Source organism: Lissotriton vulgaris, chromosome 5 (assembly GCF_964263255.1).
Source record: "Lissotriton vulgaris chromosome 5, aLisVul1.2, whole genome shotgun sequence".
NCBI classification, from domain to species: Eukaryota; Metazoa; Chordata; class Amphibia; order Caudata; family Salamandridae; genus Lissotriton; species Lissotriton vulgaris.
Genome location: NC_141693.1, coordinates 1,561,088,812 through 1,561,106,006, shown reverse-complemented (window position 1 = coordinate 1,561,106,006; position 17,195 = coordinate 1,561,088,812). Strand labels below are relative to the sequence as shown.

The 17,195-nt window shown below is 45.0% G+C and overlaps 2 protein-coding genes across 4 annotated transcripts in view; one reads left to right on the top strand and one right to left on the bottom strand.

Moving 5' to 3' along the window:
• The window catches only part of TOX4 (TOX high mobility group box family member 4), a 352,937-nt gene extending 349,096 nt beyond the window's left edge, over window positions 1–3,841 (bottom strand). Inside the window, exon 1 of the mRNA XM_086923633.1 lies at window positions 3,705–3,841. Within this exon, the coding sequence (XP_086779759.1) occupies window positions 3,705–3,710 (6 nt within the window). The 5' untranslated portion in view covers window positions 3,711–3,841. The remainder of the gene's footprint in view (window positions 1–3,704) is intronic.
• A 388-nt stretch (window positions 3,842–4,229) lies between these two features.
• RAB2B (RAB2B, member RAS oncogene family) overlaps window positions 4,230–17,195 on the top strand; it is a 189,680-nt gene continuing 176,714 nt past the window's right edge. For 2 of the 3 annotated variants that reach the window (XR_015296035.1, XM_086923630.1), the window contains exon 1: window positions 4,230–4,566. Coding sequence is in view for 1 of the 3 variants with exons in the window: in XM_086923630.1 (XP_086779756.1) it covers window positions 4,521–4,566 (46 nt within the window). In the remaining 2 variants the exon portion in view is untranslated. The remainder of the gene's footprint in view (window positions 4,567–17,195) is intronic. The other variant, XM_086923631.1, reaches the window with a different exon arrangement.

Below are 17,195 nucleotides of genomic sequence, written 5' to 3'. Positions count from 1 at the left end.
ATAAATGAAAATGCCAATAAACAGATTTGACAAAAAAAAAAGCGCATCACTATCTGTAATGGGGCACCAAACCATGTTCTCTTCCACTACCTATGCCACCAAAGCAGAGTTACTGAGCGGCAACCTGAACTTTTTGCAGGTGGTGTTGAATCTGTCATTACAGAACTGAATGTTCTTGTAGGCATATCACAAAAAGGGAGAGGCAGTTTTGGTTGTGCGTTGTTTCTGTACAGGTAAAGTTGATGGAATAGGTAGGCTTGAACTTTCAAATAGCCAAGCAAAAGCAGGATTCTTGGCCCAGTTGCAGAAAGGAACATATCATAAATGTTGCAGGTGGCATTTACTGCCAATGGTAGAGAACTGCCAAATAGGTGTTTTATTAGGTCACCAACTGCTCTGGTAATGATAGAGCAGTCAGACCTACAAGTTGCAAATCAATGCCCTTAATACAGACACACATTGTCTGGTAGAATTATTTTACCACTGTTGGAAAATATTTGTTATCTACAATTTCCAATTCAGATGCTGATAAAACACAGAAATATGTGTTCTATCAACTGTACTTTTACAGCCAGCAATAATTGCAATACCAGATAGAACACCAAGCTGCAAAATGCAGTATTTCAATACATCTTTTGCAGCTCCTTTCCATTTACATCACAGGCAATAACAAAAAATCCCAAAGCTATATCAAGACCTACACTGGGGTTAAACTTAAAAACAAGCACTGGCGTTGCCAATAGGTCTCGCAGTAGGAAAGTTGGAGCTATTGGTTTTGTAAATGACAAAGCCCTTTATGTTTTTGAAATGAAAAAAAAATAAAAGGCATTGTTATTTGCAATGGTAATGGCTCCAACTTTCCTACTGCGAGACCTATTGGCAACGTGAGTGGTGTTGCGTGTGTGAGTGGCGTTGTGTGTGTGAGTGGCGTTGCGTGTGTGAGTGGCGTTGCGTGTGTGAGTGGCGTTGCGTGTGTGAGTGGCGTTGCGTGTGTGAGTCGCGTGTGTGAGTGGCGTTGCGTGTGTGAGTGGCGTTGCATGTGTGAGTGGCGTTGCATGTGTGAGTGGCGTTGCCTGTGTGAGTGGCGTTGCCTGTGTGAGTGGCGTTGCCTGTGTGAGTGGCGTTGCCTGGCGTTGCGTGGATGAGTGGCGTTGCGTGGATGAGTGGCGTTGCGTGGATGAGTGGCGTTGCGTGGATGAGTGGCGTTGCGTGGATGAGTGGCGTTGCGTGGATGAGTGGCGTTGCGTGGATGAGTGGCGTTGCGTGGATGAGTGGCGTTGCGTGGATGAGTGGCGTTGCGTGGATGAGTGGCGTTGCGTGGATGAGTGGCGTTGCGTGGATGAGTGGCGTTGCGTGGGTGAGTGGCGTTGCGTGTGTGAGTGGCGTTGCGTGTGTGAGTGGCCTTGCATGTGTGAGTGGCGTTGCATGTGTGAGTGGCGTTGCATGTGTGAGTGACGTTGCATGTGTGAGTGGTGGAAAGGAGATATAGAGGAGAAAGAGGAAAGACGGACAGAGACTGGAGAGGGGGAAATCAGGGCGGAGAGAAATAAGGAAAGAAAAGTGGAAACATGGAAAGAGGATGGGGGAGAAAGATACAAAGGAAGGGAATGTGTGATAAAGGCGGGAAGATGGCACAATGATTGTGTAAATAAAAACAATGAGAACAATGTAGACGAATGGAGTGAGAGGGTAGATCGTAGAGAGGAATAGAGAAAGTGAAAAGAAAGGGGTGGAAATAAGGCTAACGAAGAGCAATGGGTCGCCTAGAGTAAGGAGACAAAAACAACAACAAACAAGGCTGTGTTTGCGGGGAGAGAGAGGGGAGGTGCTGGTGTGGGAGGGGGAGGTGCTGGTGTGGGAGGGGGAGGTGCTGTTAGCGCAAGGCTGTGTTTGCGGGGAGAGAGAGGGGAGGTGCTGGTGTGGGAGGGGGGAGTTGCTGGTGTGGGAGGAGTGCTGCTAGGGGAGGGGAAGCCTGATGCCGGATGGGGGCGGGAGAGCCTGGGAATGCGAGAGGCTGGGCTTGCATGCGATGCGCGTGCATGTACACGGGAACTGCATGAAAACCGCGGGCCTGAAAGCCCTTTGGTTTCACGATGTTTTCGCCACTTGAATTCTCGCTCCGCTCGAGGCGCTTGCGCACATCGATAGGTCGCGAGACCTAAATATATTCATTGCAAATTACCACTAGATATCTTAAGAATGCCAAGGCATTCAATTGACACATAGCGTATGCTGGCTTCTGAGATGGGTCTGATAGAGATTTCAGAACAATACACAGATTTCACTGTTTATCTCTGAGTAGTATACACAGGCTTACCACTTGAGCAGGGACAATTTTTAATGATTTGTGCTGAACAGAACCGCATTTACCCTAGGCACTTCATAGTATTTTCAGGAAACCACTAGTTAATGCCTGGGAATCACTTTTCACAAACTCTTCAGCCCATAAGCAAGAGGAACAGGGTTATTTCACAAAGCTAATAAGAGACGACACAGCATGAGGAAACCACGGTTGAAAATTGTAAAAATATAGTCAATGTCTCTCTTTAATAGTCAGGTACTTCAAAAGATATGTGTTACAGTAAATTCACGGAGTCCACCATTGATATGCCTGGCACAGGGCATTTAATAATAGAAAACACACACTTGGATGTAAACCTGGCCTCACATTTTGTTTTCTAGCATGCGACGTTGATCCTAAAAATGTTCATAAACCCATGTGACCAATGTGTCTCACTACCTACACATGATCACTCTGCTATGTTCTAGGAGTTGGATGGTATTCTAGACTTAATGACAATTTAGCAAAAGTAATAATGGTATAATTGTTTAAAGGTTGTTTTTTTTAGGCGCTGAACACTCATTTGTACTCGTTTCTGGAATTGGGGCGTCACATACACTCTTTACGACCAAAGCATGGTAAACATCTTTATTTTGGAGGAAATCAGTCCGGACAACTTATATACTAAAGTTTTTTATACTGTGGGAATTAACAGTAATAATTGTGTGGACTTATCATTATATATTGGATGGCTACACTGGAAATCATTTCTAGGAAAATATCATGGGGGTGGTAAATGTTAAAACTTGTAATAATATTCTTCGTATGTTGCGGTGCGAGCAAACTGAATCTTTTGGAGGCTGTTTCTTAAACGTTAGTCTTAGCAGTTATAGGGCCCATCTTAATAATCTCTGGAAAATCTTAAGGAGTAAATACCTTACTACTTTCCGGGCTCTAATCTTTGTATTCTCTGGTTTCAATTTCTAGGCTTTGGAAATAGATCTTAAAAGTTAATTTTGCGAGTTTAAGGCTAATTGGCATCTGCTGAAGTTACCTCAAAACGACAAAGGATGACTTTGAATGCACCAAGTCCCGATCATTGTATATCGGAGACCCGATTTTTGGAAAATAGGCTAGGTGATAGTTCTGAGACGAGTTTGAAACTTTAGATGGTCCTTTGAGACAATTAATAGAAGCCGTGCGGGCCTTAGACAGAACCTTTCGTTTAAGCCCTGGGGTCCACTAAAAGAAAAAAACTGCCGTAATTTAAACGGGATCATGGACCTTTGTGTTCTGTGTGAAGTTGCCAATTAAGTGTCCCAATTAAACTTTTGATCCCAACTTCGATGTTTTCTAGGCTTGGTTGCGCCCCATGTTATTTTATACTCTGGAACTGTACCATCCTTGCACGAGACGACCTTACCTCCATCGCCCGGCCGCCACCACCACCACCGCTCCCCTTGCTCTTCTTTCTCCCCTTCCTGCCTCATCCAACATGGCGGCAAAGGGCACTACCGGAAGTTAAAGATACAGGCACTTCCTGCCCACCCTAGACGGCACCTAGTTAGAGGTTAAGCCATATTAGATTGAACTTTGTTTTTAGTAAATAAAACAATATTTACATACTTTTCTCAACAGTTAGTAGTTCTGCAATTACTAAAGTAAATAGTTCTGTGAATCTAAATACATTTCTATTTATGTTCGAAATGTACATTTAAAAAATATTTATAAAAAGAAACACCAATTTAATTGTCACTATAGAATAATAAATACGTGGAACGTAGTAAAATTCGAACAAGGCCTTCATAGGTGAATTAAAGAATATATCACTGTTTTTAAATGAGTTACCTGCAGTTCTGATGTATGTTTTTGGGTAAACCTTTGTAATCGACAAAGCGACAAGAATTACGTCGGCCAACTAGAACCAACCGCACATCCTACTTGAATTGGCAGTTGTCCTTCTTCCTTTTCCATGGTTCTCTTTGTAAAGTGAATTGGGCAGTGGTTGTTGCTGTAATGCAGTAAAGGATCTGTGTCGCGAGCTGTGGTAGGAGCGGCTTTGGATCAGTAGATCTTTTCTACTAGAAGAGAAAGCGTTTCAGTGAAAGAAACAGACGGTGTACCAGTACATATTTGAGGATTAACCCGAGCGGTAGACACTCCCAGAGGTGAGACCAGGTTCTCTGGTTGTGCTGAAAGCTCTGGGGAGGAGACAGGACCCAGCACAAGTAGAGGCACCATGTCTTACGCTTTCCTGTTTAAGTACATCATCATTGGAGATACCGGTAAGCTATCCTTCCTCTTACCTAGCTTTCCACCTAAATCCGCCTGCCGTGTACCTCTATGTTGAATGGCCACGTCATGCGTGACATCTTCATCTTCGCTTGTCTTTCTGGCCTATGTTGCTTTGCATGCTGGAATGTTAAGCCTATGCTTTAATAGTTGAAGAGAAACTTAAAGTCTGATTTAAGAGCACTGTCGTTTAAAACGTTAGGGATGTTATCTCGTGGGCTTGTTCTCTTGTTATGTCTCTTTGTAAAGTGTTCAAATTACCGGGAGGGTGTCCTAGTGCAAAAGCAGGAGAATGTGTGGGCCGACCTAATGTTCGGGCTAGGTGAATAACCAGATCTTAAGTTTCTTGATGAATTAAATAACTGGGGAAGAGACTCTGATGTTCAAGGGCAGGCCTTCCCAAGCTTTCGGAGCGCGCATAGCTGCCAAGATTTCAGGTTACACATTTGTGACATTTGCATAACTTAAGATTACTTGAGTGACATTCAACAACCAAATGTGTGAAACTTAGAGTGCCACTTTCTCACAAGCAAAGTCAAGCAATGGAGTCCATGGAAACAAATAAATATCAGAAATTACACCCATTTGACGAACGAGAAACTCTTAGAAAATCTTGAAACTGTGCAAAGGACCTGAAATGGAATGGCACTACTCTAGTGTCCTTGTTAGCTCATCGTCAATAATTGAGTAACCATGATATTAAACAATAAACTCGTCTTTTAGAGTCAGTACTTTATTAACATTCTGTGCTGATATGCCAACACACATTCTGTTAAATCCAAAAAAGTACCTGCTGGGTGCAACAGATTGTCATTTGCATTTTAAAATAAGCAATGTACTATTAAAGTCAATATGTACATATAGTCTAGACCGGGTACAACTCCTTCACAACTGGACAAAACAAATAAATATTAAACAGCACAGTAACAGACAACAGGTACTCACTCTCTCAGAGCTGGCTTTAACATAGATGGTGTCTGGCGCAACAATTTTTTTTTGGGGTGCCTCCCTCCTTCTCTACGGATTCCCCTATTACCACTCTCCAACAGTACCCCTCTTCCCTTCATAGTCCCTCTCTGACAAACATTTTGTTTGTTTTTATTGCACTTCTCATACCAGTGTAGAGTGTCAGACAGGGCTTTAAGTGGGCCGGGTCTCAAAGGTGCTAAGCACCAGCAGTTTTTTAAATGGGGCCTCAATACTGGTTTCTATCGGGCTCTGTTTTGTGCCCTGGCACAGGGGTCTCTTTTTTTTTTTTTTCGGACTGCAATGACAGCAGGCACATTGAAATGCACATGCTCACTTCTCACTAGAAGTTACAGCATGACGTCATGCCAGGTGAGCGTTGTAAGGAAAGGGAAATCTTTAAAGAGAGTCATGTTCTCTCTGAATTTCCCTTCTCTTCTTGAAACTCAGGAGCAGCAGCATTGTCGTGGTGTCACCAGGGCTTTAAGTAGAAGCTTTTTCAATATTATATGATAGCCATAGTTACTGCTTATTTATCTTACGCTACTAACAACCATTGACAAAGCCAATAGTCCTGACTTGTTGTAGGTATGATGTTACTTTTTGTATCATATATCTGGATGCAATGACAGAAACAGCAAAATGCAAGTTGAGCAGCAGTCTATGCTAAGCACAGATTTTTAGCTTACGTGTGTTCAAGCCTTAAATAGATTAGCCACGCCCCTTCAAGTGACCCCCTCTAGTTTTTTCATCCCACTTAAAACCCTGGTGTCAGAGCTCTTTACATCACAGACACATTATACAGAAACAATGCCTCCTACGTGTGTAAATAATTCTAGAAATGTTAATTAAACCGATGAGGATTGCAAGGTGTAGGAATCACATGACATCCATACCAGTAGACAGTGTATTTTAAGTTTGTTTGGTCTGGTAAAGCACTAACTCAGTATTTAAAATGTATCACAGTAGTTGGGACTGGCTTACTAATAAGAAAGCAAACTAACCCCTTTTTTGCAAAATTAGGATAATAAAAGACTGGGTAGAAAAGTATAACATTAAAGACTATACTATGCACTTTATATGCAGCTGAGGTCTTTGATGACCGTTTGTAGATCACTGCATGGATTCGGATTGGATATTAGGAATTGCAAGTAACAAAAGAATCTTTGTGACTAAAGCAGTAACCCACAGAGATACCCACATAAAATACAGTTCTGCGATATGGCGAATACGTGTTCTTTGCAACAGGCATGTTAACACTGTTACAGGCGAATCAAAACTTGCACTAGACAAACCTCTGATTCAAGTTATCGTTTTACTTACTGACGGAGTCACTAACCGTGCTGGGCAAATAATGTCTGCTGCCTCAGGCTGGTCACTCTAGCTGCAATCTGTGGAGTCACTCCCTGCAGACAGCTGCTCTGGCAGTGTTGTGATGTGCTGGAGACAGTTACCAGTCTGGAGAGGGCAGGCTGGCACAGTGACACAGATGATGCTAACCTAGCTGTAGATTGAAGTCACAGTGAGAGTGCATGGCGTGGCACGCTGTCTTCAGAGCTGTGTCTTTAGACACTCAGCACCCACTCTCACCATGAATGGCATAAACCTCGGCAAAAAGCAGGGGATGCACCATTTGTCAAGGAGGTCACAGATGTGCTTCAATTGAATTCTGCCGTCGGCAACAGGAATTCCTGGTGGCCTGGGCTGGCTGCAACCCGAATTTGAAATTAAAACATACTGCTGCGGAGCCGCACCGACTAGAGCCATTCATTGGTGGTCACTGTCTACATGTGAGGCGGCTGCCTATCTTGCGTTGGGGCTGGAGGACAGGAGTGTCTCTGACAAAAGTACACTTGCGTCAGCCTGGACCAGCTAGAAAAGACAAACCTGAAGGGCTGATGAAACCATGTTATCTAGGGGCTGTGGTAGCAGCATGTAGACCAGAAATAACAGCCCATGGTTTAAGGTTGCAGTAATGCCCACTCTGAGCAGCCTGGGTCACATGCAGCACCATTTGCCTGGTCAGGGGTAGCAGTGGGGATAAGAAAATAAGATGAATCTAGGCTGAAACCTCAGTCTATACGGTCAACTTGGATGTGTGTCCCAGAGCAAGGTGTCTGTACCAAAGATAACTATTTCCATCTTCTCTGTGTGAGCATGACACAGTTAATTTTCATCCCTGTGGCGATTTCGGCCATGTTGGCAGAGAAATTGGCCTGGGTGTTTAGCGTCTTGTCGGAAAGGGAGCGTATATGCAGGGTGTCATCAGCATCTGATATTGATTCTGTGTGCGTGGATAATGCAAGTAAGTTGAATCCTGTAGGTGTTGAACAGAGTAGGGCTGACTGAGAATCCTTGTGACACTCTGAAGAAGAGGTTGATGACATCCGAGGTCAAAAGGGGCTAGGCCAACTGACTGGGTGTGGCCTGTCAGGGAGGAGCAAATCCAGCAAAGTACGGAACCTTGGAGGTTGTCTTTTGGCAGTCATTGGATAAGGATAAGGATAAGGATAGGGCTAGTGTCTAGGGCTACGGAAAGATCCAGTAGGATGAGGGCTATTGTGTTACCTGTGTCCATGATAATCCAGATGTCATCTGTGGCAGTGATGAAGACGGTCTCTGTACTGTGGTTGGGCCTGAATCTGAATTGAGTGATGTTGAGGAGGTGGTTCTCAGTGAGGTGAGAGGCTAGGCATATGTTTATCATCTATTCCATGACTTTTGCTGGGGAGGCTAGCAGAGAGATAGGCCAGTAGTTGGCTAATGTTTTTGAGTCTGCTGAGGGTTTCTTGAGGGGGGCGTTCAGCTGTGTTTTTTTAAGGCGTCCCAGTAGGTGGCTGTGATTATTGATTAGTTCAGGATCTGGGTTAGGGCTGAGCTGATGGGAGTCCAGTCCATTGATAAAGAGGTGTTGAAGGAAGGCGTCTGAGGGTGCTCCAGAGTGTTTGGACTGCATGTTTGTTGTTCTTTCTTGAGTGGTGAAGGTGGGCCTATTAATCAGGGTGATCCATTAGGTGTTGGTAGAGATGGGTAGGAGGCTGCTAGGGAGGAATGGTCTATTTGGGGCTTGAGGTTTTCGTAGATGCTGGTGATCTTGTTGCTTAATAATGGGGACAGCTGGGAGCAGAGATCCTCAGAGGGAGCTACGCTGGTGGAGCTTATTGCCGGAGAGATGAAATCTTTGGTATGCTCTTCAAGGTTCTGCACTTCAGCATCTGCATATCACTTGGATTATCCAAAATCACAATCTGTAATTTGAGGTGTGCATGGATGGCTTCCAGTAGGAGAACAGGGTCCTCTGGGTGACAAGCGAGGTGGAAGATGGAGTAGATGCTGCTCATGACGGACTCATCAACATTCACTTGGATGAGTCAGAACATATTAGCCCTAAATATGGTAAACTCCAGCAATTTTGGTTTAGCTGATCCAGTCCTTTTTCCGTTTGTTTAACAGCACCACACCCATAATCTTTACTGTCCTACATAGTCAGAAATCGTCAAGTATAAGTGGGAGAAGATCTGGTCTCAGTGGCGCAAATACAGAGGGAGTTGAGGTGCCTACAAGTGTGTACTAAATGTATGGCTGTATAATCGATCTTGCCTGTTTCATATACATGTAAAGTTGCCGTTCGCCCATAAACTCTTGTAGCCGACCCTAGGGACGCTCTTGGGTGTTGATGAATGTACTTGACATCCTACAAATGTTACACAAATTTGACAACTGTATTGCATGCATGATTAACTATGAAAAGTATGTATTCAACTTGAGCTTGTTTTAATAAAAAAAAAAAGAAGAAATCGTAATGTATTATCTAAAGAGTTTTTTTAATGGATTCCATTTCAAAAGTGGTAAGTTCTTGCTGTCGTTATTTGTATTCATGGAGAATATATTGCCCTTTCTTGACAAAGCACAGGCTTTACCTCCATTGAAAGCCCATTTTATCGTACTCCAACTGCTCTGCCTATTAAATCTGAAGAGTGCAGATTACTAAAAACAGAGTGGACACCAGACATCCTGTACCCTTCCTTGTGCACTGTACCCACACGTTAAAAGAACACATATCTGAAGGTTGATCTCTGGTGGTGCAAGGTGTAATGCTGTAGAACTCTTTCCCTGAAACACCCAAAAAATCAAGAAAACCTATCTTAGGCTCAGCTTGATAACACATGGTGTGTTGTTTGACGCTTGATGTAATCTAAAATCTTGCTATTAGGCACTATGTCGTTTGCCACAAATGTGCATAGTCGTGGCCCGATGGGTAAGAGTCATCCAAAAGTCCAGAAGTGTCTTTTAGTACATCAATACCATAATGCATCACCCAGAGTTCTTCACCATCATTTATTGCAACACTTCTTCACCTAAATCTCTGCCCTATCATGAAGATCACTTTTAAAATCCTCAGTAGCCCTGCACCACCCGCATCTCTGCTGTCTGTCACAGGTTCATCATTCTCAGTGTTGAACCACCATCTACAGTACTGCCCAATCATCTGTTCATCTGCGTCTGTTACATCACTAATTAACCATATAGAGCAATCCTCCCCCTTTAGTGGCACTGTTCCTTCTTCTGTGCTTCTACTCGCTGATCACTACCACTGCCCTATTATCCACATGGCTGCTTTTTTTGTTTAATTATCTGAGTTTCATAATTTTTATAGCTGCTTAATCATTTTATATTTGTTTCTATCAACGAGGGGGGGAGGAGGAAGGATCACGATCCCTTCAGCTTCCTAGGCAAGTAACAAAAAATCAATGGTTGGAGAAGGAATCGCTTGTCCTGAGTAACCAGGGTTATTTTTAGTTTTCGTTTCTGTACCGATAAAACCCCTCATTCACGTACTTGGGTGTGATTGGCGGTATTTCTTGTTTCTCTGCCTTCCTTGCTACGTGATAGCATCATCAAAGGGTTAGTTGTTGTGCTTCCTCCACCCGGAGGTCAACCACTGGTTAGTACAGTAGCGATTTAAAAATGAAAAACAAAAATTTGTGCATTACAGAAAACTTGGATTGCTAAAAAGCGTTATAGCCATAAAATAGTGCTGAAGACCCCTAACCACCCTTCCAATGCACGACAATATATATTTTTAACCAGCCTGAACCCCAAGATTCAATAAATACTATTTTTCTAGGGTCATTAAGGCTTTTTAGCAATCCAATTTTTCAGTAATGCACACATTTTTGCTTTTCATTTTTCATTTTTAAATCGCAGTGGTTGACCTCTGGGTGGAGGAAGCACAACAACTAACCCTATGATGATGCTATCACGTAGCAAGGAAGGCGGAGAAACAAAATATACCGCCAAACGAACCTAAGTACGTGAATGAGAGTTTTTTATCGGTACAGGAACGAAAACTAAAAATAACCCTGGTTACTCAGGACAAGCGATTTCTTCTCCAACCATTGATTTTTTGTAATCATTTTAAACTGCAGGTTCCAATGTCTATTCCTTTCTAAATGGTATCTAAAATGCACTTTAACTTCTAACAATGTTAAAATATTGCTATCATTTTTGAAAAAATTCTCTTAACTGTGCTAGCATCAATGTTGCTGCTCTATTTTCTTTACCACTGTATCAGCCTCTATACCAGTGCTTCTCAAACTTTTTAGAACCACGACCCACTTTGTAGAACGATAATCTTTCGCGACCCAAATACTTAAGGCATGATGTGGGCAATTATTTTTTCTAGTGTAACTGAAGTATCGTGTGGTAGTGTACTGTAATTTACAGACAGCACAATTTTCCACTGAAATGGCCAATACATTTGCACAGACATACAGTTTAACGGATAAACTATATTGTGCACAAATCTAGTCTGGTGGCTCAGTGGACTAATGCGTCACAGGTTCAAATCCCGGTGGGTCCACTCAACCTTTCCTCCGTCTGAGGTCGATAAAATGAGTACCATTGAGTTGAGTAACAATAACCATCTTTTATTGAGCTCCAAGATACCCCGGTTGGGGTAAACGTGCACTTTACAAATACACATGTTAAGTTATAAATTATATTGCGCCCAAATGCCGTCCGACGTCACGGTGGGCATGTGTGGAGGACAGCCGGGGGCCAGCCGAACTGCGCATGCATCATTTTTTTCCGCATTCCGCCACGGCGAAGCGGTTAAAATCTTTCCATTGCATTTCAGAATTCAAAACAAAATGTGCTTTATTTTTGCTTTCTTAATTTCTTAAATGTCTACTGTTCATTTACAGCTATTTACATTTTGTTGCGTTACCAAAGAATCATAGCCTTTTTTTCCCCACTCACTATATACCAGCAAGTTTGTCAAATAATTTATATTACTTTTCTTTCTCTGACTGCAAAGGAAGAGGAGTTTGTAAACACTAGTGCCCATGTTAAAAAATAAGCAGCAATTTGTCAGAAAACATAGCCTGGCATTGGACCTTTTGGTTTTGAAGCACATCAAATGTGACAGGATAAAGAATTTAAAGGCATCTTTATTCTTCACTTAAACTTTCACGACGCACCAAAAATCGGCTTGTGATTCAAATGTTGGGAAATGCTGCTCTATACTATTTCTTTATCATTTGTACCACCCTACCTCGTTCACCCCCCTTTCTTTTGTTAAAATTCTCTGTGCAACTTCTTCAGCATTACTCCGTAACTAAACACACTGCTCCTTTAATCGTATTGCGGCGGGTTGCCGCTCGCTGTGAGAGTTCCTGTCTTTGCAGCCTGACCCTTCGCTACAGGAGTAGCCTCTGAACTCTTCTGCCAACTGATTGCCTCGACAGCGTGTGGGAAGGACCATCTGTGTGGCCGCAGCGGAGGTGAGAGGCGCCGCTCCGGGACTGCGAGGACCAGCATTCACCAACAACAGCTGGTCCTCTTCCCGCGTGAGCCGCGCCCCCTCCCAGTGCCACGCCCCCTCTCCGCCCAAGAGAATATTAGCAAGACCAGTGACGCGCACAGCGGGACGCGCGCGGGTCGCAGCCGGGGCGAAGACCGGGCAAAGAGCGGGCCGTTTGAGGCCGTTCGAGAACGTGAGGAGACCGGGCCGGGCCCCCCCTCTAAGTCCCACTATTTACGCATTTCTTCATCATTCTTCTGCACATCAACAAGACAAATCTCTCCTAACTCATCTCGCTGAAAATGAATACCAGGAGTAACAAACTGAAGAAATTAAAAAAGGGAGGGATTGGAGAACAGCCTTTAGGTCCAATGGACGACTTTCTTACCAAGGCTAATACTTTTATCGACCAAAGTATTAGTTTGATAGAGGGAAGAGTATCTACAGACCTCGCGATTGCGAGGCGATCCTCTACGGGACCATTGGCCACAGCAAGAACCCCAGAGTTAGAGAGCGCCTTAGCCGAATCACTACAAGGTAAAAAAAGGCTTAGTCTCCCGAACAACGTAGACCTCTCAGCCTCTCAACTGTCCCTTTCACTTACGAACTCCGACTTAGGAAAAACACCTGAACTCCTACGCGAGCATACGCCAGAAGAAGTAAGACAAGCAAGAGGGAGGGGGCTGTCAAGAAAAGGAAGGATAAGGGAAAAGCAGATATAGCCAATGGAACCGAAACAAATGAGACAACTGACCTAACTACCCCCCTAAATCTGGCTTGCTCGCCGCCAAGAGTGGCGGATACTACCAATCATCAGGTTTTAGTACACCATTCCTCACCTAACAATAATATAAACACTACCGTTATAGGCTCACCCGTTATTATTCCCCATAGTAACGAACCAGGTCCTCTTGATCTGGTAAACAAAATTACCGCAGTACTAAAATCTTTATTTCAACCCCTTGAAATGAGACTAATAAATATCGAGAGTCAATTGCTAATAATTACCAAATCCTCGCAACCTAACCTAACTCGTGAACCTCAAAAAAAGGGAACAAATAATCAACCTGTATCCTCCCTACAAAGCAAAAAAGCTATACAACCCTGTCCCGTAACAAAACCGCAACCAGTTGCAAAAGATCCTGTAGTAGGAAAACCGCTCCCGGTAATAACAATACCAACTCCTAACCCCAACACACTCCCAAAAGCCCCTGACACAAAAACAACAAAAGTAACCACGCCAGCCCCTAAAACGCCAGCTGCCACAAATATCCCCCAGAGCAAACCAAACCCTACGGTAAATAAAGGTACCACGAGAGGAGCTTTTGATGGCAGATCCTACATGCATCTACCACCTGAAGCATCGCCATTCGTGGTTGTAATGACGGGAGTACCAGAACTAGTAGGGGAGATATCAGAGCCTAATTGGTCCTTAAAGAACAAGGTCCAATATTGGCTAAACACAAACCACCCTTCCCCCCCTAACTGGACAAGCAGGATAGCTACAGTCAATAGGACCCCATGGGTGGGACATACAAAAAAAGTAATACAGGGTGATTGCATTGTAATCACTTTTGAGGATCCCAAAGTTGTCGAGTACATATGCTCTTGGGATCAACATAACCCAAGTGGGGGAATAGACACAAAGAGTCTTTCCTTTTTCTATCCCAAAAACCACTATAACAGCCATTTAAATGAACAAGACAACCTATGGCGTAAAGCAGTTCCACAGCCTTGGGATTTTACTAATGTTAGACCCAAAATCCCCCCACAGCAGAATGGCCAAGACCCCCCTGGTGGTCGGTCGACCCAAATTACCACCAACAGGACGGCCCATGGCAGGTAATGGGACCCCGTAATAGAAGAAGAGACTGGGAACAATGGGGTCTTCCACCACAGCGGCACTTTAGAACCAGATATGGAGAAACACCATACTGGGAAAACTGGCTGGGTATACCAACAATGAACCGGTACAGTAGCCTGGAGATGGTCGAATGACCACTACCGGATTCCACCAATGATAAACCAACCATTTCATCTCGGGACCCGGAAAGGAAAAAGACTACAGGACAAGATAACAGGTCACGATCACTGTCTGTCATTTTCTGGAACATAGCGGGACTTCGTCCCAAAATAGACGATGGTTCAGCAGCTCAATTTTTCGAGGATGGCAAAATAATATGCCTCCAGGAAACATGGGCCACAAAAGAGCTACACATCGCAGGTTATAAAACTCTTTTTTTCCCCAGCCCTTCCTAGCACAGCGGGTAGGCCAAAGGGGGGTTTGATTACCTAATATAGCGAATACAATCCCTAGCTTCAAACTCCTCAAAACTGAAAATACACCAAATTTCCAACTATTCTCCTTTTCAGTTGGTAAAGAAACTACTGTCATCCTAGTAAACCTTTACATATGGCTGAGATACCCGCCACCCCCTCTCAACACAATCCCCAAGAATGGGAATACGGAAACATTTCTGAACTTTTGGAAGGCGGGAGGGAGTGACCCTCCCGGCCGTATTTATTAAAATATGAAACAAAATTAAAAACATTAAAATAACAGTTTCATATCATGTACAATTTCATTTCCACATTACGATGTTTTGGCTGACCTTAACATATTTCTAATACAAAGGTTCTCCTAGCCGATACTAACATCCTACAAATACATTCTTAAATTGAAATTGTACATCCTAACGTTAAGGGCCAACGGCAAGGTCGTAACCGGTGTCTGATCCCTAAACCAGAACTACCCCTTCACTTGTGAGGAGCGGCCGCACAGAGGACTGTACCTCATGTGCACATACCAATTTCCCTTGTCTTGACGGGTGCCCCAATTAACTCGACGCCATTTTCTGGTCGTCCGAGGACTCGTGTGAGGTGTCTAGAAGGTAGCGTAGACCCCCCCTCCCCACCCCACACAACTTACCACAAAGGCCGTCGCAGATGTCCTGGCCCCGGGAAATTCCCAGGAGGGGCCCGTAGCCCCTCCTATCCAGGGAGGGGCCTTGACCGCCTTCCCTTTCCTTTCGGCGTCCCATCCTTAGAAGGGACCGCCTCCCCGTTGAGGGGCCAATGGCCACCTCCCCCCGGGCGCTCCCATCCGTAATGGGTGACGCCCCCCCCATAGGGATCTTCCAATTACTGCTCACCGATCATGACCTTACCGCCACAGGCCGGATAGTTGACCGGCTATCCGGCCCCCCCACAAAAACTCCTACCTAAAGGTCATGCTGTAAACTCTTTAGCCATGCTACGAGGTCTCCTATGAGTAATGAATTCCCCACCCGCGACAGATGGACCCCATCTTCTAGATACATACTGTCCCCCCTAATACAACCATGAGGAATCGAATGCAATGAACTTGAACGGAACAGTCTACCCAATTTGTTGTTTACCTTTTTCACTGAATGATTTATAGCAGACACAGAATTTGCCCCCCGCCACACCTTTCGTGGAATCATATGGGACCATGCAATCGTGCACCCTGGAACCCTTCTCGCCAACCAACTTACTGTGGATAGTATCGCCTCGAAGTAGTCGTCTACCAGTGGTCACCAAATCATTGCCCCCAAGATGCACTATGAGTACAGACGGCGGTGACCTTGTCCGCCCTAACAAACCCTCGAAAAAAGGTTGAAACTGATCAATACAGAGCCCACCCCTTCCGTGGAAGGTCACCCTGTACCCGTATTCCCCAGCCATGTGAATCATGTCACCTGCTTTGAATACGTCCGCGGCACGCCTCACGTATGAGTGGCCCACGACCCACACCACTTTTTCCTCAGCCGGTGATCTTTGACCGCTGGTTCCCAGGTGTCGGGTCGACTGCACAGTCCGCCCCGCCTCGTAAGCCTGCGAAACTGTAAACCAAACAAAAACAAGAAGCGTGAGTACATGATTACAGCTTCACAACATGTGCAACCGCACATACCTTTTGTAACAATTCGAGGACCATCGCCACAATTGTTTCACTTTTTCCACACTCAGACCCCTGGCTGTAGCCTCTGTAGCAGCCCCTATCCGGAAGGAATGGGTCCCAAACTCGCCCGGGTTCAAGCCCGCGGCCGAAATTTCCATTGAGAGCACCCGCTGGAACTGAAACCTCGTCAGTGGGGTGGCATCAGCGTGTCTCAACAAGGTCCCCCCCCATGATGCCGCCCTCTGCGCCAAATATTCCTCAACACATACGACGGGGCACATGGGAGATCCGGGAATCCGATGGACTACTACTCTGTCCCCGATCGCACCCTGATCGGTCTTGGACCTGGCAAACGAGACAATCATCGTGTCCCCCTTAACTTGAACGTGCTCACGGCACAATCCCCCCCCGTATCCTGCTTGTTCTTTGCCACTAGTTCGCTTACCCGCATAGCCCCATGGAATGGCAATGCAAAAGCGGCCCGGAATAACACTGTTTCAGACTGGGATGAACAAGTCGCAGGGAGAGCGGAAATTAACAGGGCCAACCTTTCCAGACCTATCGGGTGCCTTTCGTCTACTCTGCGACCCTCAAGGCGTTGCCACCCACGCAGCGCTTTCTGTACTACGAAAGATGCAGTAGGGTCCTGGATACCGTGAGCCCGCGCCATGAAGGAAATGGCGGCCCGATGCCTCTGGGCCGTGGTCACCGATTTGCCTGCCTGATGCAAAGACAGTAAAAACTTTACGACAGATTCTTCCTGACCCCAAAGCTCCCCCCTAGCAGAACCCAAAAAGGACCAATAGGAACGGAACGCCCCTTCATATGCCTTCCTTGTCCTGGGTGCTAAACTCTCTCCCACGAGGTTTTGTAGTTCGGGGCACCGAGAGACCAGAGAGCTTCGGGGAATGGTGCCCCCACCGGGTCCG